Raw genomic sequence first — 22,079 nt, forward strand, 5'->3', positions numbered from 1 at the left:
TGCTACAACTGTAGCCATCCTGGTAGTGCCCTATTGCTAATGTGATTCAAGACAGATATTCTGGCATCCCTTGAACTTTGTTTTTCTTTGTCATTTCTCTAATATTTCCCTAAAAATAAGTATAATTTCCACTGTACCCAGTGTTAAAATAAGTGTTTTACACCAAAATCTACAAAATGACTAGCAGATGAACTTTATCAGAATAAGAGAAACACATTGGTAGTTTCCATAAACTCTAGAGTCTCTTTTACCCAAAATAAAACCTTTAGAAAGGCTGCTTTAAATTTACCTCCTTAACATTTGTTTTTGTTTCTTCTTGAATGCCTTCTTCCAATGTTTCAGTTGAACCTGATTCCAAAAAAAAAAAAAAAAAAAAGTGTTAATTCAACCACTGAAGCAAGTGACTATTTCTATTAGTCCAACTATCAGATTAGATCAGATTCAAATCACTCACACTCAGGATCTGCAATCTGAAATTGGTGGTAATCTCGTTTGGTTTAAAAAAAAAAAGGTCACATTTTAGAAAGTGATTATAAGTTTTTTATTATGGAGATTATATAATAAATGTGCCAAAAGTTTGGAAAGTAGAGCGACAAAGTCATCTATCACTCCAATATCCCAAAATACTTTTATATTAATATGTATTGAGGGCCAGGCATGTTGCTGGCAATGAGGATATAGAAGAAAGCAGAAGAGTTAAGATTCATGTCTTCTAGGAGTTTTACTTAGTAAAACAGACAGACTAGCAAACATACAAAGAAACATGACATGGTAAAAACAGGACTGTGTGTATGTTGGGCTATGGGAGCACATAGGAGAGTCACATAGTGACGTTTTGTGAATTTGGGATGTATCAGTGATGGCTGCTTGGAGAAAAAGCTGAGATTTCAAGGATAAGGAGTTAGCTCCATGAAATGAGGAGATGTGGGGAAGAGGATGTATAGAGAATTTCAGGAAAAATGAACAATATGGGGAAAGGCTCAGGAATGGGAGGCCACCAGGTCTTTTATATCAGGTGAACCATTTGTAGTTTGGTATGGCTAGGTTTTAGAGAGTGGGGAGAGAAGGTAGCAGGTGAAAGCAGATGGTGAAGGGCCCAAAACTATGCCCTGTATATGCTTAATCATTTTTAAAAGCAGAGAATCAAGGTATTTTATTTTAATTGTTTTTGACAATTTAAATATTTTATTGATACATATTAGTTTTACATATTTTGGGGGTACATATAATACTTTGATGCCCACATACAATGGGTAATGATCAAATCAGAATAATTGGGATATTCATCATCTCAAACATTTATCTTTTCTTTGTGTTGGGAACATTACAATTCTTCTCTTCTGGCTATTTGGAAATTACTATAATTACTATAATTAACTATAATTATCTATAATTACTGTACTATTGAATACTAGAACTTATCCCTTCTAATTGTATTTTTGTATCCTTTAGTCAACTTCTCTTCATCATCTGCTTTCCCTTTCCTTCTCAGTCTTTGATAACTATCATGCTACTGTATACTTCTATGAGATCCACTTTTTTAGTGCCCACATATGAGTGAGAACATGTCGCATTTGTCTTTCTGTGCCTGGATTATTTAACTTAAGATAATGATCTCCAGTCTCAAGCACATTGCAGCAAATGAGAGAATTTTATTGTTTTTTATGGCTAGATAATATTCCATTGTGTATATACACACATACACACATATACACACTGCATTTTCTTTATGCATTTGTTGATGAACACTTATGTTGATTTCATATCTTGGGTGTTTGAACAGTGCTGCAATAAACATGGGAGTGAAGACATTGCTTCAACATACTGATTTTATTTCTTTTGCGTATATACCCAGCAGTGGGATTGCTAAATCATATGGTAATTCTAATTTTAGTTTTTTTTTCTTAAAGAAACACTGTACAGTTTTCCATAATGGCTGTACTACTTTACATTTCCATCAATAGTGTACAAGTGTTCCCCTTTCTTGGTATATTTTCCAGTATTTTAAATTTTTTGTCTTTTTGACAGTAGTCATTCTAAGGTGAAATGATATCTCATTGTGGTTTTGATTTGCATTTCTCTATTTTTAGTGATGTTGAGCATTTTTTTTGTATATATGTTGGTCATTTGCATGTCTTCTTTTGATAAATGTCTCTTCAGATGTTTTGCACATTTAAAAATCGAGTACTTGTGTTTTTGCTATGGAGTTATGTTCCTTATATATTCTGGTTAGTAATCCTGTATCAGATGAATAGTTTGCAAATATTTTCCGTTATTCTGTAGGTTGTCTCTTCACTTTGTAGACTGTTTCCTTTGTTGTGCAGAAGCTTTTTAGCTTGATATAATCCCACTTGTTTATTTTGGCTTTTGGTTGCCTGTTCTTTTGTGGCCTTAGGCAAAAAAATCTTCAGACAGGCCGAGCGAGGTCCTATAGCATTTTCCCTTTTTTTTTTTTTTTTCTCTTTTTGTGGTTTTAGGTCTTAAATTTAAGTCTCTAATCCATTTTGAGTTGTTTTTTCTATATGGTAATAGATGGGAACCTTGTTTCATTCTTCTGCATATGGATATCCAGTTTTTCTAGCACCAATTATTAAAGAGACTGTCCTTTTCCCAATATATGTTCTTGGTGCCTTTGTTGAAAATGAGTTGGCTATCAGTGCATAGATTTATTTCTGGATTCTTTATTCTGCTCCATTGATCGAGGTGTCTGTTTTTATGCCAGTACCATGCTGTTTTGGTAATTGTAGCTTTGTAGTATAATTTGAAATCAGGTAATGTGATGCCTCTGGTTTGTTCTTTTTGCTCAGGACTGCTGTGGCTATTCGGGGTCTTTTGTGGTTCCCCACGGATTTTAGGATTTTTTTTCTATGTCTGTGGAGAATGCCATTGATATTTCGATAGGGTTCGCATTGAATTTACAGATTGCTTTGGGTGGTATAGACCAATTTAACAATATTAATTATTCCAGTCTATGAACATGGAATATCTTTTAATTTTTTGTGTGCCTTCTTTGATTTCTTTCAACAGTGTTTTATAGTTTTTCTTGTAGAGATCTTTCACTTCTTAAGTTAAATTTATTCCTAAGTATTTTATTTTTTTGTAGCTATTGTAAATAAGATTGCTTTCTTCATTTCTTTTTCGGACTGATCACTATTAGCCTATATAAATGCTACTGATTTTTTGTATGTTGATTTTGCATCCTGCAACCTTACTGGATTTGTTTATCAGTTTTAAGAGTTTTTGGTATGAAGTCCTTAGGTTTTCCTAAGTATGCTATCATGTCATCTGCAAACGAGAATACTTTGACTTCTTCCTTTCCAATTTGGATACCTTTTTTTTTTTTTTCACCTAATTGCTCTGGCTTGGACCACCTGTACTATGTTGAATAGTGGTAAAAGTAGACATCCTTTTTTGCTTCAGATCTTAGTGGAAAAGCTTTTTAAAATTCTTCCCTGTTTAATATGTTATTAGTTGAGGGTTTGTCATATATGTCACATTTATTGTGTTGAGGTATGTTCCTTCTATATTCAATTTGTTGATGATTTTTATTATGAAAGGATGTTGAATTTTATTGAATACTTATTCTGCATTTACTGAAATGATCACAGGGTTTTCATCCTTGATTCTGTTGATGCAATACATCATATTTATTGATTTGCATATGCTGAACCATCGTTGCATCCTTGAGATGAATCCCACTTGATCATGATGAATGACCTTTTTAATGTGTTGCTGAATTTAGTTTGCTAGTATTTTGTTGAGGATTTTTGCATCTATGTTGATCAAGGATAGTGGCCTGTAGTTTTCTATTTTTCTTGTGTCCTTTTCTGGTTTTGGTATCAGGATAATGCTGGCTTAGTAGAATAAATTTAAAAGTATTTTTTTCTCTTCAATTTTTTGATATAGTTTAAGTAGAATTGATATTAGTTATTATTTAAATATTCATTAGAATTCAGTAGTGAACCCATTTGATCCTGGGGTTTTCTTTAAATGGGAGACTTTTTATTATGGCTTTGATCTTGTTATGTGTTATTGGTCTGTACTGGTGTTCTACTTCTTGATGTTTAAATTTTGATAGGTTGTATGTGTCCAGGAATTTATCCATTTCTTCTAGGTTTTTCAATTTGTTGGTGTGTAATTTTTCAGAGTAGTCTATGATGATCCTTTGTATTTCTGTGGTATCAGTTGCAATCTTTATTTTTTAATTTCTGGTTTTATTTATCTGGGGTTTATCTCTTTTTCTTAGTCTAGATAAGGTTTTGTTAATTATCTTTTTTAAAAAACAATTTTTTTTGCCAAATTTTAAAATCATTATTTTTCCAATTTTATTTATTTATGCTCATTTATTATTTCTTTCCTTCTACTAATTTTGGGTTTGGTTTGTTCTTGCTTTCAAGTTCACTGAGGTTGTCATTAAATTTTTTTTAAGTGTTTCTATTTTGGGAGTATGGGCATTTATTGCTATAGACTTCTCACTTAGTACTGGTTTTGCTGTATCTCATAGGTTCTGGAATTTTGTGTTTCCATTTTCATTTATTTCAATAAATTAAAAAAAAATTCCTTTAATTTCTAAATTGACCCATTAGTCATCTAGGTGCATGCTTTTTAAATTTCGTGTATTTACACAGTTTCCATAGTTCCTCCTCTTATTGATTTCTAGTTTTATCCCATTGCAGTCAGAAAAAGCATTTGATATAGTTTTGACTTTTTAAAAATTGTTGAGACTTGTTTTGTGGCTTAACATGTGGCCTATCCTAGAGAATATTCCATATGCTGATAAGAAAAATGTATATTCTACAGCAGTTGAATGAAATACTCTGTAAATGTCTGTTAGGCTCATTTGGTGTAGAGTCTAGTTTAACTCCAATGTTTGTTAATTTTCTGTCTTGATAATCTGCCCATTGCTATAACTGGGGTGTTGAAGTTCCCTACTACTATTGTATTGCAATCCACCTCTCCCTTTAGATCTCTTAATATTTGCTTTACATATCTGGGGACTCTGATGTTTAGCACATATGTATATTGACAACTGTTATATCCTCTTGTTTAATTGATCATTATTTATTATATAATGACCTTTTTTGGTTTTTTTAATATTTTTGTAAAGGTTTTGATTTAAGGTCCATTTTATCTGATATAAGTATAGCTATTCTTCCCCTTTTGGTTTCTGTTTGTACAGAATATTTTATTCTATCCCCTCATTTTCAGCATACATGTATCTTTATAGGCAAAGAGTTCTTCTCATAGGCAGCATATAGTTGGGTTTTTAAAAAATTTATTAAGCCATGCTTTGTCTTTTAATTGGAGAACGTAGTCCATTTACATTCATTGTTACTACTAATAGGTAAGGACTTGCTCCTGCCGTTGTCTTACTTGTTTTCTGGTTGTTTTGTAACTATTCTCCTTTCTTCTTCCTTTCTTACTATCTTCCATTGTGGTTAGTCATTTTTTCTGATAGTACGTTTTAAATAAGTTATTTAAAACTAATAACAACTTAACTTTGATTGCAAAAAAGAGAGAGAAGAAACAAACACACAAACAAAAACATCTGTACGCAGCAATTCCCTCCTTACCCCACATTTTGATTTTTAATGTCACAATTTGCATTTTTACTGCTTATCTCTTTAAAATTGTCATAGTATATTTTAAATATTCTGTCTTTTATTCTTCTTAGTAGGGATATAAGTGATTCACACACCATGATTACCATATTAATGTAACAATCACATTGATAGTATTTTATTTCCATTTGAAGAATTCCCTTTAGCGTTCCTTATAGGACAGGTCTGGTAGTGATAAATCCCGTCAACATTTTTTTTGTGTGTGGGAAAGTCCTTATTTCCACTGTCTTTCTGAAGTTTAGCTTTTCTGAGTATAGTATTTGTGCTTGGCAGATTTTTTTTTTTTCTTCAGCACTTTGAATATATCTTTCTACTCCTCCTGGCCTATAAGGTTTCTGTTGAGAAGCCTGCTTTCAGGCATATTGGATTTCCCTTACATATTATTTCCTTCTTTTTTTTCCTCATTGCTTTTGCTCAAAAGTCCCTTTTCCTTTCTTTACCTTTGGCTTTTGAGTACCTGATTATAATGTTTTGGGTTATTCTTATTTGAGTTAAATCTGATTGATGACTTAATCTTTTTGTATCTAGATATTTGTCTCTTTTTCCAGGTCTGTAAAGTTTTCTGTTATTATTTATTAAAACAAACTTCATACATCTCTTTCTTTCTCAGTTATCTTTTTAACTTCAAAAACCAAAATATTTGTTCTTTTGATGTTGTCACCTAGACCTTGTAAGATAGCTTTATTAATTTTTGTATTCTTTTTCTCCTCTGACTGTATTTTTAACTAGACTGTCTTCAACTTCACTGATTCCTTCTTCTATTTGATCAATTCTGCTCTTGATGCTATTTCATTAATTTTATTTTCAGCTTTAGGATTTCTGTTTGATTTTTTAAAATTTTGATCTCTTAAATTTCACTGATAAATTTCTGAATTCATCCTGTGTTTTCTTGAAATTCAGAGAGCTTCCTTAAAACGTTTTTTTGAATTCTTTGAGAGATCACACATCTCCATCATTTTAGGGTTGGTCTCTGACATGTTATTTTGTGCATTTGGTGAGGTCATATTTCTCTAAATATTCTTGATGCTTGTGGACATGTACATTGAGGGATTAGGTATTTATTTTAGTCTCCACAGTTTGCCTTTGCCTGTCCCTGTCTGCCTTTGGAGAGCCTTCCATGGATTCTGGCAGACTGATTGTTTAGTTACCTGAATCTGTCATCACTGGAGCCCTTTCAGCACTAGAGGATGCTTACCAAGACTCTCACAAGGTTTTCAAGGTTGATGTAGTTTTAAGGCCCAGATGGGCCTGGGGAAGTCCCAAGGAGGATTCTGGGGTTGTGTGGGAGTGCTGGTCTGGAAACGGTCCCAATGGCCCAGATGGATGTGACTCTTTGCCCATCTCTGCAGGGATATGTTGGGTCCCTGATTGCAGTAAAAGGGGTTGAAGTTGAGGCTGGGCCCCCTTGTGATCTGCCAGAGAAAGGAGGTTGATGGGCCTGTATTGTTGGCTTAGTTGGGCATGCATCACCCAGCAGGTCCCTGCACAAGCAAGGCAGTTCCTTGACTGTAGCTGGAGGAGCCAGAGCTGAGACTGTCCCTTCAGGATCTGCTGTGGGACACAGGCTGGAGAGGTCAGTCTTGCTTCAGAGTAGTGCACATTACCCAGCACAGACAGGATAGCTCCCTGATGCAGCAGGAGGGGACAAAGCTGAGACAAAGCCCTCTGGGGCTCTGCTGTGAGATGGAGGCTGGCATGCCTGTCACATCAACTCATATAGATATGTTTTCCTAGTAGGTCCCTGAACAGATGGGATAGTTCCCTGACTACAGCAGGAAGGGCTGGAGCTGAGATTGGGTTGATTTGGGATCTGCTGTGGGACACAGGCTGGAGAGTCTTGTCTTATTGCTTCAGAGGGGCACGCCTGGCAGGTTTCAGCACAGAGGGGATAGTTTACTGGTTGCAGTGGGAGGAGCCAGACCTGAGACTTGGTGCCATCAGGATCTACTGTGAGTTGGAAGTTGGTAAGTCTGTCAGGGGGCCTCAGACTCCCCGGTTGTGTGATATGGGTGATTCTCTCTCTGGATCCTTGTGTGAGCAGCTCTGAGCTGGGACCTCAGCTGAGAGTTGTTGAAGCCAAACCACAGGGAAACTTTCAGATTCATCACTGAGATAGATGTCAGCAGGCAGGTGAGTTTCTCTGCCAAGGCACAAGTATGCATGATACTTCCTGGATCCCTTGACAGATGGTTTTGGATTCAGGCTCAAGACCAAATGAGGAAGGAGCCAAGTCCCTTGTAGGACAGGACAATTTCAGGACTTGAATGTGGAAGTAACCTTGTAGTATCAGCTACCTGGGGTCAATCTGCATTCTCAAAATGATGCTCCTAGGTTGTGAGCTACATGAAGACTTCACAAACTCCTACCTAAATTTTGAGGCTCCTGCAGAGAGGCTTTGGGCCATGTATGGGGACAGAATTCTTTTTTTGTTGTGGGATATATGAATGGATTACCTTCTATTCCACTATCTTGGTTATGCCACTCTGTATATGCTTAATCTTAAGGTCAGTGGGGACCCATACAATGACAGTATTTTGTGTCCACATAGATGTAAAATTATATGATTGTACATAATACAGATTATATTCATTTAAATTAGTAGCATAATGTTATATTCTTGGTATTTTTACTTAATGTATATCACTGGGTTTACTTTAACTTTTAGTTTAGGTTTGGGGGTACATGTGAAGGGTTTGTCACATATGTAAACAAGTTGTCACAGAAGTTTGCTGTATATATTATTTCATCACCTCGGTATTAAGCCTAGTACCCAACAGTTATCTTTTCTGCTCCTCTCCTCCCTCCCATCCTCCCCCTTCAAGTAGACCCCAGTGTCTGCTATTTCTTTCCTTGTATCACTGGTTTTTCAAAAGTTATAATATGGAAAATCAAGTTTTTAATGCTTATATAATATTCAATCATGTTGACTGATGTACTGATTTAGTTAACCATTCATTTATCATTATACATTTTTATTATTTCTTATATTTTATTTTTATAAATAATGCTCAATTATCATTTTCCTTTTTAGCTTTATATATCTTTAGGATAAATATTTAGACATATTATTTAGTCAAAGGATATAAACTCTTTTTTGGCTTTTGGAATCTCCTGATGAATTTACTTTATTGTTTGCATTGCTATTAATAAAGTAAGAATGTGTATCAGATTCACTACATTGCTTTGGTCTAGAGGTATTATAATTCTTATAAAATTTCACAAATTAAATAGACCAAATACATAATTTGTTTTTGTAAATATTAACAGCGTTGAACATTTTCCACCTTGTGTTTTCAATGCAAGTTTTCACCTGTGAATTGTCTTTGGTTTATCTCTTGATTGGTAATATTTTTTATAGACACAGGGTTTTAAAATTGATTTCTATATTTCTAAATTTTGAACATTATTTCTCCTTTAGTGAATTGATCAATTAAATTCTATTATTCTTACTTATTCAATAATTTTTAACTTTTTAAAATTTATCTCAAAATTCAATTTAAAATTTTTGATTTAAAATGGAAAATTTAAATTAAATTTTTAAATTTGTCTCAAAAGTATTTTTCAAATTTTAATCAAGGGCTTAATAGTAGTGATTAAATAATCATATATGTTATGATTAAAGTTTTATCTATTAAAATCTGTATGAAGAATAGGCTTTATATTAAAGTTATTCATCTAGTTCCAGTGATTTATGTTTGTTGTTCAGACAGTACAATGGTATTTTTAATGTTATTGCTATATAACATATCTTAATTTGGGGAAACAGTTAGTAATTCCCTCATTAACCTTTTTTTGTATCATTTTGATAATTATGCACTTTTGTTCTTATGGATGAAATATATAATAATTTAAAAATATAACTTCAGTATTGTCTGTCTGAACTCATACATTGAATAGCAAATATGGCAGTTAAAAGGATTCCTCAATACATTAGGCAGAATGCAAGCAACAGTTTCCAAATATACATATGACTATTTTATAAAGGAAAAGTAAGTTCTTACAATTGCTCAAAGAAATCTAACTCACGTATTAATCCTGGTGTAAGAGAACTTTTATGTTTAGGAATAAACTTTCTAGTATTCAATCTGAATGCTTTCATGTTAGTTGGAGTTTGAATAATCACTACTTTTGTGAAATCTTCAATACCTTGTATCTGAAAGTTGACAGAATGCAAGTTAATTTCTGAGCAAATATCCTACGATTAAAAATTTCTCTAGTAAGCTGCTATTTCTGGCTTTCTCTAAGTATCTGGGAAAAATGGAAAATATTAAATCAACACAAATAAAATTGATATCTTAAAATACTTGGGTATGTTGGTTTTGCAAAAGTCAATATTCCATATACATTCATTGATTTTTAAATATTTCTATTCCATATGAAAAAAATGATTAAGAATGAATCACCAATGGCCCTTTAAAAATCATCCAGAGACTTTTTCTACATGACAGAAAGAAAGTTTAATGAAAAGAATTAAACTTTCTTTCTGCCATACAGAAATATTTCAAAATATTCTTCCATCCTGTGGTTGTTTTCAACATAGTTTGAATCACATTGGTACCCAAATCCACAATGAGTAGGGCTCTGTGTATACAGAAGTAAGTAGAGAAAGTTTACCAGGCTTCAGGCTCTTGCTTGACTGTCTAAATTCTCAACAAGCACCCACACCAAATTTCTGTTATGTGTTCAAGGATAGAGGTAGAGAGCAGCATAGTGGAGAACGTTTCACTTCCTGTCATTAAGCATTACGTCAGTGCTGCTGATGTCCACTTAGAAAATTTTCTTGTGATCATTTCTCACCTTGGGATCCCTCCCATCCCCATTACACTTTTTTCTTATGTCCAAAATCTACCCTGTAAGTGCTTTCATCCTAGCTGTAAAACATTTTGTTAATATATTTACTTATTTGTTTCTTTCCACTTGGTTGAGAGATCTCTTGAGGATAAGTTGTAAGCATCTTTTTTTTATCATTTCAATATATAGCACTGTATACAAGCATATTTTAAATAACTCTGAGTCCTCTTTGAATTACTTTTTGTAGCTGTATCTTTCATGTTCCCTGATTCCTTTTGACATGTGCCTCTCTCATTCTCCCCCAACACAAAACAATACACACACACACATACTTCTTTCCTTCTTGACATGGCTCAGGTTCTCATTTTGATTGGCAGGGGAACTCAATTAACAGTTTAAATATGAGAAGACATTCACTTTCAAAGCAGCTGTGGAAATACTACTAATACTCAATTCAGCATCAGTCTGGCAGAACCTTTTTAGAGCATTGTGGGTACAGTTTTTCTGCAACTTGTGAGTAAAATAAATGCACCCTCTTTTGCAATGAATAACTGTACCAAAATCTAACTGTAGCCAAAATGTCCAGCTTGGCCTTCATAGGCATTGGATAGGAATAGCTTATGCTTGGGCTAGCAAGTGCCAAAGCAGTCAATGAACTTGGTGCGTGTGGGCGTATGTGGGTGTGGTTGTGGGTATAAGTGAGTGTTTATGGAGTGGTGGGAAAAGGGAGAAGATTGGAAAGTGAAAAGCTTAAGATTATACTGACAGTTTTCCTGATGTTAATACATTGTTGGACATATGGCATGTTGACCTGAAGACAGGAATCAATATTTCTTTACCTGATGGCATGTTATAGGAATTAAGAAAGGTGCTCTATAAGATTTTCGTAACTGACAATCTTCTACAGCTCCATGTATGAGGATAACATAGATTACATTTTCATCATAGATATCAGTTTTGGTGGTCATTGGTATATCTTCTATATAAATATTAGAGAGCTTTAGTTGCATCTTGTAGTTCCAATCCTGTTTTAAAAACACAATTTCAGTCTATTTATTAGTTTATGAAGTTTTATATTCATAGTCAATTATAATGTTTTAATGCCATTCCATTCAAAGAAAGAAAGACAAGTTTATACACGCACTTCCTACCTCATAAGACAAGTGTTCTCTGATTTTTCTGGCTGTAATAGCGAGTCCAATTTTTAGCCACATTTTATGTTCAATGAGAGGACAGCATTGCTTAAAAGCATCATACAAGTGAGTTTTGGGAATAAAATATGTCTGGAAAAGAAGGATGTAAATTTGGTATTTTATTTTGTGCACTATGTTTTAAGGAATAAAGTTTTTTTGTTTATGTACATTATTAAAGCTAATAATTTAATTAGGTAAGATTCACATAATAGCCTGGAAACTTAATAAAATGTGTCTATCAATGAAAATTGGTATGTTCTTTCCCTATGTTCTTGTTGACTTTGTCAAAATCAGTTGGCTGTAAAATGTGGCTTTATTTCTGGGTTTTTTAATTTGGTTCCATCCATGTATGTGTATATTTTTATACCAGTATCATGCTGTTTTGATTACTATATCTTTATAGTATAATTTGAAGTTAGGTAATGTGATTCCCCCAGCTTTGTTCTTTTTGCTTAGGATTGCTTTGGATATTTGAACTCATTTTTGGTTCCATATGAATTTTAGGATAGTTTTTTTCCAATTCTGTGAAAAATCATGGCATTTTGTTAGATACTGCATTCGATCTATAGATTGCTTTGGGCAGTGTGGTCATTTTAACAGTACTAATTCTTCTGATCTATGAGCATAGCATGTTTTTCATTTGTTTGTGTCATCTAAAATTTCTCTCCATAAATGGTATTGGGAAAATTTGATTGCTTTATGCAAAACAATAAAACTAGACCCTTTATCTCTCAACATATTTTAAAAAATCAACTCAAGATGAATTAAAGACTTAAACATTAGATCCCAAACTATAAACATGCTGGTAAAAAACCTAGAGAAAACTCTTCTGGACATTGGTGTAGGCAAAGAATTAATGACTAAAACCCCAAAAGCACATGCAACAAGAACAAAAATAGACAAATGGAACATAATTGAACTAAATAGCTTCTGTACCACAAAAATAAATAATCAAGTGAACAGGTAACCTATTCACTGTGAGAAACAAAAACCCTGCAGAATGGGAGAATATATTTGCAAACTATGTGTCTGACAATGGACTAATGTCCAGAATTTACAAGGAACTCAAATAGCCTTTCTGACTAGTGTAACGTGATATCTCATTGTGATTTTCATGTGCATTTTTCTGATGATTAATGATTTTGAACATTGTTTATATACCTGTTGCCCATTTGTATGTCTTCTTTTGAGAAATGTTTATTCAGGTCCTTTGCTTATTTTTAATTGTATTATTTATTTTCTTGCTGTTGAGCTTTTGAGTTCCTTATATATTTCAGATACAAATCCATTATCAGATGTATGATTTATACATATTTTATTTTTTATAAGATAAAAAATAGAAAACAAATTACTAAAAATTATTTGACCTTTTTAGATAAATATATGCCTCTATAAATATGTTGAGGGGATCAAACTTTTTAGGCAAAAATAAAATGCTTATGCTAAAAGTGAACAGACCATTGGTTACTAAGAATAAAACTTCTATGAATAGTCAAAAACAAGTTTTGTGTACATTGGATTTTATTTCTCTTGGGTCGGTATCTTTTTTGTGTGTAGTATAGGACATGTATATTTAACTTTTGTAAGCAACTGACAAACTGTTTCAGACCAAAACCACTGTTCAAATTAAAATCTCTGTTTCAGAAGTTGTTTCAACATTTTACACTCTCATCAGCCATGTATGAAAATTTCAGCCAGGAGCGGTGGCTCATGCCTGTAATCTCAGTACTTTGGGAGGCCAGGGAGGCTGAGCACCTGAGGTCAGGGGTTTGAGACCAGCCTGGCCAACATGGCGAAACACCGTCTCTACTAAAAATACAAAAAATAGCTGAGTGTGGTTGCGTGTGACTGTAATCCTAGCTACTCGGGAGGCTGAGGCGGGAGAATCACTTGAACCCGGAAGGCAGAGGTTGCAGCGAGCTGAGATCGGGAGCCACTGCACTCCAGCCTGGGAGGCAGAGTGAGACTCTGTCTCAAAAAAAAAAAAAAAAAAAAAAAAAAAACACACAAAAACAAAATTTTAGTTGCTCCATGTCCTTGCCAATACCTGTTAGTGTTTTTATTTTTAGGCAATGTAGTAGGTGTGTATTGACATACCACTGTGGGTTTAATTTGCATGTTTCTGGCAGCTAATGATGGTGAACATCTTCAAGTGTTTATTGGCCATTTGTATATTCTTTGTAAAGTGTCTGTTCACATTCTTTGCCCAGTTTTTAATTCAGTAGTTTGTCTTCTTATTTTTGAATTGTAAGAGTTGTTTATAGATTCTTTTATCAAATCCTTTTGTTGGGGAACTTTTGAAAAGTCCCTAAGCCCATGACTCATATTTTTCCCTGATCCTGTTGCTCGTATTTTTTGTAATGTCTTTTGAAGAGCAGAACATTTTTAATTTTAGTGACATCCAATTTATCAATATTTCTTTTTATGGTTAATACTTTAAAAAAAATCCTGGCTAAGAAATCTTTGCCTACCTTAAGTTCTCCTATGTTTTCTTCTATAATTTATATAGTTCTATCTTTCATGTTAAAGTGTATGATCATGCCACATTACATTTTGGGCCTAGTACATGGGGATCAAGGTTCATTGCTTCTGCATGGATATTCAGTGTTTTCAGGATTATTTGTTGAAAATATTGTAATTTTTCCTTTGAGATAATTTGATTCTTTGTTGAAAATCTATTGACTATGTATGTGTAGATTTACATATGGATTCTCTTTTCTGTTGCATTGATCTCTACATCCTGACCTAAAGCCAACGTCATGTGGCCTTAATTACACGGGATGTATATCTTTAAATCAGGTAGTGTAAATCATCTAACTTTTTTATATTTGTCTATTGTAGGTCCTCTGCATTTTCATACATATTTTACAAAAAGAGTCTGTGGAGATTTTGATTGAGGTTGTGTTGAATCTATAGATCAATTTATGAAGAATGGATATCTTAATAATATTATGGGCTCTAATTCACAAATACAGCGTACTTCTCCATTTTTTAAATCTTTTTTCAGTTATCTAGGAAATATTCCATAGTTTTCATTGTAGAGTTATTCCATGTATTTCATTAACTTTATGTCTATCCCTTTTATATTTTGATTATTTTTGTAAAAAGAGTTAAAAATTTTATTTCCAGTTGTTCGTTACTAGTATATGAAAACACAATTAATTTTTGGAATTTGGACTTGTATCTTGCCATCTTACTAAATTCATTATAGATTCTAGTTATTTTTGGTAGAATCTTAAAAATGTAGATATCATGCCATCTTGCAGAGACAATTTTAGTGCTTTCTTCTGTAATTTTTAAGTCAGTTTATTTCTTTTTCTAGCCCTATTCTACTAGCTAACAACTCCAGTAGAATACGGAATAGAATTGGTAAGAGTGAACGTTCTTGTCTTGCTCTCAGTCTTATTGTCTTAGTTTTTCATCACTAGATGTGATGTTAGCTGTAAATTTATAATAAATGCCCATTATTGAGTTCAGGAAGTGTCATTCTATTCTGAGTTTTTGGAGATTTTTTAAAAGAATGTTACATTTTGTAAGATTATTTTTGTTCTATATCAAATATTTTATATAAATTTTCTGTTTTTTTATAATGTGTTGAATCACAATGGTTGATTTTCAAATGTCGAGTCAATCTCATATTCCTAAAATAAAGCTTATTTATTTAGTTTTGATGTCTCATCCTTTTAATATATTCCTGGATTCAACTTGCTAATATCTTATTAATGATTTTTTGTATCCACATTAATGTGGGATATTGGTCTGTAATTTTCTTTTGCTGAAATGTTCTCTCAAGGTTTAGTATTTGTTTACACTGGCCCCATAATATGCACTGGAAAGCTTTTTTTCCTCCTTTGTTTCCTGATAAAGTCTGTGTAAGATTCATGTTATTTCTTCCTGAAATATTTGATAAAACTCATCAGTAAAACCATCTGGCATGGAGTTGTTTTTGTGGGAAGGATACAAATTCCAAAAATTTCAGTATGTACGGGACTATTAAAAAGTTCTAGTCCTTAAGTAAAGTTTGACATGTGTGTGCTTTTTAAAATTTTTTCATTTAGGTTTAGGGATACAGGTGCAGGTTTGTTATATAGGTGAATTACATTTTGCAGGGATCTGGTATACTGATAATTTCATCACCCAGTTAATAAGCATAATAGTACATGATATGTAGTTTTCTGATCCTTACCTTCCTCCCTACACTCCACTCTCAAGTAGGCTCTGATGTCTCTTGCTCCCTTTTTTGTGTCCATATGTACTTGATGTTTAGCTCCATTTATAAGTGAGAACATGCAGTATTTGCTTTTCTGTTCCTGTGTTAGTTTGCTAAGGATAATGGTCTCCACCTCCATCTATGTTGCTGCAAAGGACATGATCTCATTCTTTTTTATGGCTGCATAGTATTCCATGGTGTGTATGTACCACATTTTCTTTATCCATTCTACTGTTGATGGGCATTTAGGTTGATTCCATGTCTTTGCTGTTGTGACTAGTGCTGCAAAGAACATACACATACATGTGTCTTTATAGTAGAATGATTTATATTCCTTTCTGTATATACCCAATAATAAAATTGCTGGGTTGAATGGTAATTCTGTTTTAAGTTCTCTTAGAAATTGCCAGCATTCTTTCCACAATGACTGAACTAATTTACATTTCCCTCAGTAGCATATAAGCATTCCCTTTTCTCCACAGCCTTGCCAGCATCTGCTATTTTTTGACTTTTTAATAATAGTCATTCTGACTGGTGTGAGATAGTATCTCATTGTGTTTTGATTTGTATTTCAAATGTAAATGGTTAGTGATCATCAGAATTTTTTCATATGCTTGATGGCCACGTGTATGTCTTCTTTAGAAAAGTGTCTGTTCATATGGTTTGCCCACTTTTTAAAGGGGTTGTTTGTGTTTTGCTTCTTAATTTGTTTAAGTTTCTCAGAGATTTTGGCTTATAAACCTTTGTCAGATGCATAGTTTGCAATCATTGTCTTCCATTCTGTAAGTTGTTGCTCCTGGGGGCTCCACCTCCATGAAATGTGGAGCTGCTGTTACTGGTCAGCTGGAGGAGTGGGTTGTGTGTACCGTTGTCACGACCTTGGGGTTTTTCTTGGTGGGGATGAGGGGGCCAAAAGCTCACAGGGAGGAAAAATTGATCTTTCTTCTGTCTGGTACCTGTGGCATGTGGTAAACTTGGGTGTAGCCCTCAGGCTTTTTGTTTCTTCCCCAGACCAAGGGCAGCAGGGATGCAATTGTTACTGTGGCAGTGGCAGGAGCGGGGGCGCACTTGTATGCCTCTAGAAGCCTCTCCCTCGGGAAACTCTGGGCCACTACCAGTGAGTATGCTCAGTTGTGGATGGAGCAACTGTTCTACTTTCATGAGCCAGGGGCCCTGCCTTGTGAAGAGTGGGGGGAGTGATACCCTTCCATATGGTGGCTGGACTCCCCTCCATATGGTGGCTGCCATGTGCTGGAGGTGCCAGCATAATGACTAGGCCCTTTGTTCCTTTCCAGTGTCAGGGCTGTAAGGGCTGAGTCACTGCAACTGTAGTGGCAGAGGGGTTGTGAGTTGACTCTATGATTTCCTCCTTGAAGAAATGCTGGGCTGTCTTTGATTGCGGTGATCAGGCAAGAGTTGGGTCATTGTGCTGGAGTCCCAGGCCAGGCGGCCCTGTTCATTGAGGAAAAGTGAGGATCAGGATCTGCGTGGAGAACAGTCTGGCCACTTTTCTGTGAGGTGGTTGCTCTTTGCTGGGGTTCCGGACCAGCCTCTGATCCCTGCAGACTCTCTGGATCCTAGAGACAGCAAGGGCAAGGGCTGCAAGACAGCAAGGATGGCAACCCCCGACTCCCACTGGGAGTTCTGTCCAGGGAGTTGCAGAACTGCTATTGGCTCAATAGCCCTGGCAAGGGGTGGCTGGAGCTCCAGGCCTGGAGACCTGCCCAGTGAGGAGATGTGGGAACTAGCCCCATGTGACAGTCTGGCCACTTTTCCATAGGGCTGCTGTGGTATGCTGGGGGTCCGCTCTAGTCCCTAGTCACCTTGGACTTTCTTGTGCCTGAAGGTAACAACAATGAGTGGAGGCTGCAAAACAGCAGAGATGGTGGCCTGCCTCTCCCTCTGGGAGCTCCGCCTCAGGGAGGTATGAACCTATTGCCAGCCTGAACACACCTGTAGGAGGTAGCTGGAGACCCCGGTCAGGAGGTCCCAACCAATGAAAAGGAATGGGATCAGAGACCCACTTAAAATAACAGTCTGACCATGTTTTCATAGAGCAGGTGTACTAGCTGGGGGTCCGCTCCAGTCTCCAGTTGCTTTGGACTCTTCAAAGCCCGAAGGCAAGAATAGCTAAGCTGACCAAACAGCAAAGATGGTGGTCCATCTTCCCCCTGGAGCTCTGTACCAGGGAGGTTTGAAACCCAGTTGGCCAACACCAGCAGGGGTGATTGGAGGACCCCAGTTGGGAGATTCTGCCTAGTGAGGAGAAATGGGATTTGGGATCTGCATGAATAAGAAGTCTGACTGCTTCTCCATAGTACTGCTGGGCAGTGCTGAGGGTCTGCTCTAGTCCCTAGTTGCCACCGATTTGCTAGAGCCCTAAGGCAACTGTGGCTGAGGCTCTGAAACAGCAAAGGTGGTGGCCTGCCCTACCTGCTGGAAGCTCTTTCTCAGAGAGATGCAACACTGCTACCCATGGCTGGCTGGATTTCTGAGCCAGTGGGTCTTATCATGTGGTGTACCATGGGCCTGCAGACCATCATTGGTCAGTCCCTTGTATTCAGTCCCTCTCCTAGGAGTAGGTATGGGGATCTAACTTCTGCTGAGGGTTGCAGCTGCTTTTTCCAGGAGGCCTGGGTATCTAAGGCTCCTAGGACTCCACACGTGCCTGAGTGACTGCTCTACTGAGACTCCACATAGTCCTACATGTCAGACTGCAGGCCCTAGTGGAGTGGGTTCATGAGGGGATCTCCTGACTGGAGGGTTGCAAAGATCTATGGGAGAAGCATGGGTTCCTGGGACTGCTCATTCGTTCACTCTTTCCCTGGGCAGGTGAGGTTCCCCTGACTCTGTGTCGCTCCCAGGTGGGTGGTCATCCTGCCTTGCTTCTCTCCATTCTCCATGAATTGAGTTGTTTCCTTGATTAGTCCCAACGTGTGGACCTGGATGTATCAGTTGAAAATGCTATGTTTACTTGCCCCTTCCATCCCTCTCTGTGAGAGCGGCACACACCAGCTGCTTCTAGTCGGTCATGTTGGCCACCTCTCTCCAGAATCCATTTTTAACAACTGGTTTAAAGTCTTTGACCATCTACAGTCTGGACAATCTCCATGATGGTTTTTACTCAATGCTTTACTCCTCACCTTTTATACTATCGATCACAATTTCATGCTTCTTTGCTTGTTTTGTAATTCATGGTTGTTCACGATAACACTACAGAGATTCTAGATTATTTTATCTTCCTCTGAAAATTATGATTTTTGTTATAGTAGGCAGTTCATTTACCATCTGATCACACTGAGTTTGTACATCTGGATTTTACGATTTGCTTGAGTGAATCAGTAGAAAACCTCAGGTATCTAAGACAGTGTAACTTGGTGGTTCTTAACCTCCAGACTCTGTCTCAACCGTGAATGCTGTCAGGGCTTGCTCCAAGGCTTTGTTAGGTCTTAGAATAAGAGCAAGCCTTCTTCGAGGTAATGATTCTCACTCCTAAGGCCTATTCTTTCTGGTCTCTCAGCTGTGGGCCTGAGATTTTAACAGATCTTTCCTTTCTGTTAGGTATCTTGACTTCTTGACTCCTGGTATGTTTCTCTCTCTCTCTCTTTTTGTGACAGAGTCTTGCTCTGTCACCTAGGCTGGAGTGCATTGGCGTGATCTCGGCTCACCACAACCTCCACCTCCTGGGTTCAAGCAATTCTCCTGCCTCATCCTTCAGAGTAGTTGGGATTACAGGCATGCGCCACTGCGTCCAGCTAATTTTTGTATTTTTTTGGAGCCGGGGTTTTGCCATGTCGGCCAGGCTGGTCTCAAACTCCTGACCTCAGGTGATCCACCCGCCTCAGCCTCCCAAAGTGCTGGGATTACAGGCGTGACCTGCCGCGCCTTGCCTGACTCTTGGTATCTCTCTTCCTTTCTTAACAATCTGGTAAATCTAGTTGTGTCTCATCCTGGGCATTTGCAGCCTGTCTCTCAACCAAGGACTTGTGGAGAACCACCACACAGACTACTTGGGTCTTTCTCTGTGTAAGACTTTCTCTTACTTCCCACTCTGCAGATTCTAGCCAGGTTAGTTTCCACAACTTCTGATGTCTCATTTCTCAGCTTAGCAGGATTGCCATCTTCTGCTTGGATTCTTATTGCATCATGGTCAGGAAATGATCCTAAGCGGAGGATCGGGTGAATGTAGGGCTTACCTTGTAAGTTTCTCATCTGTTAGTTTTGGATGATGTAAGTTTACCTATATAACAAACCTGCACATGTACCCCTGAACCTAAAATAAAAGGATTAAAAGAAAATAATTTTCAAAAAAAAATTTAAATAGAAAAAAATCACATTTGCCTCATATATTTTATTAAGTTTTAGGTTTTTTTTTAATAGAGGATGTGCTGCTCTGTTACATGTAGCTTCATTATAGCCTGAAGCAGAAGGCTAGAGGGTTTTTATGCAAATTCCTGGTATCATAAATATATAATTTTATTTTCAAACATTTTAATGATAGATATTTTAAGTATATAACATATGTGATTATATGCCAAAAATAAAAATATCATTTAGTATTCTGTTCACATTAAAATGTCCTAAATTATCGCAAATAGGCCTCTTTATAATTGGTTTGTTCAAATTAGAGCAATTGTATTTATTTGGTTATTATATCTCTTAAGTCCATTTTTAATAACTTTCCTTTGCCTTCTTCCCCTCCACCACTACACGCTTTTTTTTTTTTTTTTTTTTTTTTTTTAAACAGAGACAGAGTCTGGCTCTGTTACCACTCTGGAGTGCAGTGGTACAATCATGGCTGACTGGAACCTTGGGTTCCTGGGCTCAAGCAATCCTCCCTCCTCAGCTTCCCAAGTAGCTGGAACTACAAGCATGTGTCACCGTGCCTGGCTAATTTTTTTTTTTTATTTTTTGCGGATGTGTTGCAGGACAGTCTCAAACTCCTGGTCTCAAGCAATCCTCCTGTCTCAGCCTCCCAAAGTTTTGGGATTACAGGCATGAACCACCATAACTGCTACTCCATTCACTTTTTATGCCATTGATTTGTTAAAGAAATCAGGTTATTTGTCTACAGACTCTTCCACATTCTAAATTTAGCGATTATTCCCTCTCGGTGTCAATGAACTGGTTTCTCTCCTTCCTGTATTTTCTGTAAACTGATTCAATCTACAGACTTGAAGAACTTCAGATTTTTTCTTTTGTGAGACTTCGTGGGTGGTGCTAGCACTTCCGCTGCGTCACATCATGAGGTACATTATGCCTGGTTTCCTATTTAGTGACACTAATATTGACCAATGTCCTTAGGTAGTATTTCCTTCATTATAAAGTTTTCTATTAACATTCACTCAGTAGTTTTAGCATCAACTGAAGGTTGTTTCCTAGATCTATTATTAGTGATGTCACAATGGAGATTTTCTGATTCTCTCATTCTGTGTTTATTAGTTGAAATTCTATATAAAATTTTTCCTCATTTAAAAAGCTACTTTGAAAGAGTTCATAGAAGAAAGGCAAGATAAATGTTTACTTCTTTCTCTTAAAAAATCCATTTTCAGAGTAATAAAATGATATCCTAGCAACCTCAGTAAAAATTTAAAAAATTAGCCTCATTATCAATGTATATTTATTTCACATATTTATGGAGTTTAATTATTTACAGTCATTATTCTTTTTGAGTTCAAATTAAGCCAGTGGGAGCCCTTGGTACTGTAAGGATGTTTTTCTCAATCATGTGTAGGGAAACTTCCATATACTTTGCCCAGCTTTTATATTAATAGATTCCAGCCCCGTCTTTATCCCCTTTCTCCTCTTTCAAATTGTGGTATTGACAATTAACATGTGCCAGCCAATTTCCCCATGAAAGAGCTTATGTAGCCAGTTTTTCTGGATAAATTCTTCTTTCTTTATGGTTAACATTCATAAGCTATTTTGCCAGGGCTTTATAATTCGACAAGTTTTGTTCCTTTATTATTCCTAGTTTTTAAAAGTAAATTGTCAGCTACACTGTAAACTTATACTAAATGCTAAAATAACCTTAAATCTGATATTAGATATTTAACAAAACACAGCAAAAGTCACAGATTAAGTTTTTCTCACCTCCACTACAGTTTCGCAGGTGGCAGAATATTTCATAGGTTCATTAGTTAAGCAGTTTATCTCCCCTATTATTTCTCCACTGAGCATATAGTCTGTGTCAATTATCAGACAATCTTTCTCCTTTGACTCCACCATTTGATCAATCCCCAAATCTGGCTTTGATCTTTCAAG

At 36.0% G+C, this 22,079-nt stretch overlaps 1 protein-coding gene across 1 annotated transcript in view; it reads right to left on the minus strand.

Annotated features, from left to right (window-relative positions):
- Positions 1 to 265: 265 nt before the first annotated feature.
- SLC9C1 (solute carrier family 9 member C1) overlaps positions 266 to 22,079 on the minus strand; it is a 118,021-nt gene continuing 96,207 nt past the window's right edge. Inside the window, 5 exon segments of the mRNA XM_010361081.2 lie at positions 266 to 348; positions 9,648 to 9,774; positions 11,252 to 11,437; positions 11,564 to 11,695; positions 21,909 to 22,079. Coding sequence (XP_010359383.2) covers positions 266 to 348; positions 9,648 to 9,774; positions 11,252 to 11,437; positions 11,564 to 11,695; positions 21,909 to 22,079 — 699 coding nt within the window.

Source organism: Rhinopithecus roxellana, chromosome 1 (genome assembly GCF_007565055.1).
Source record: "Rhinopithecus roxellana isolate Shanxi Qingling chromosome 1, ASM756505v1, whole genome shotgun sequence".
In the NCBI taxonomy this organism is placed as follows: Eukaryota; Metazoa; Chordata; class Mammalia; order Primates; family Cercopithecidae; genus Rhinopithecus; species Rhinopithecus roxellana.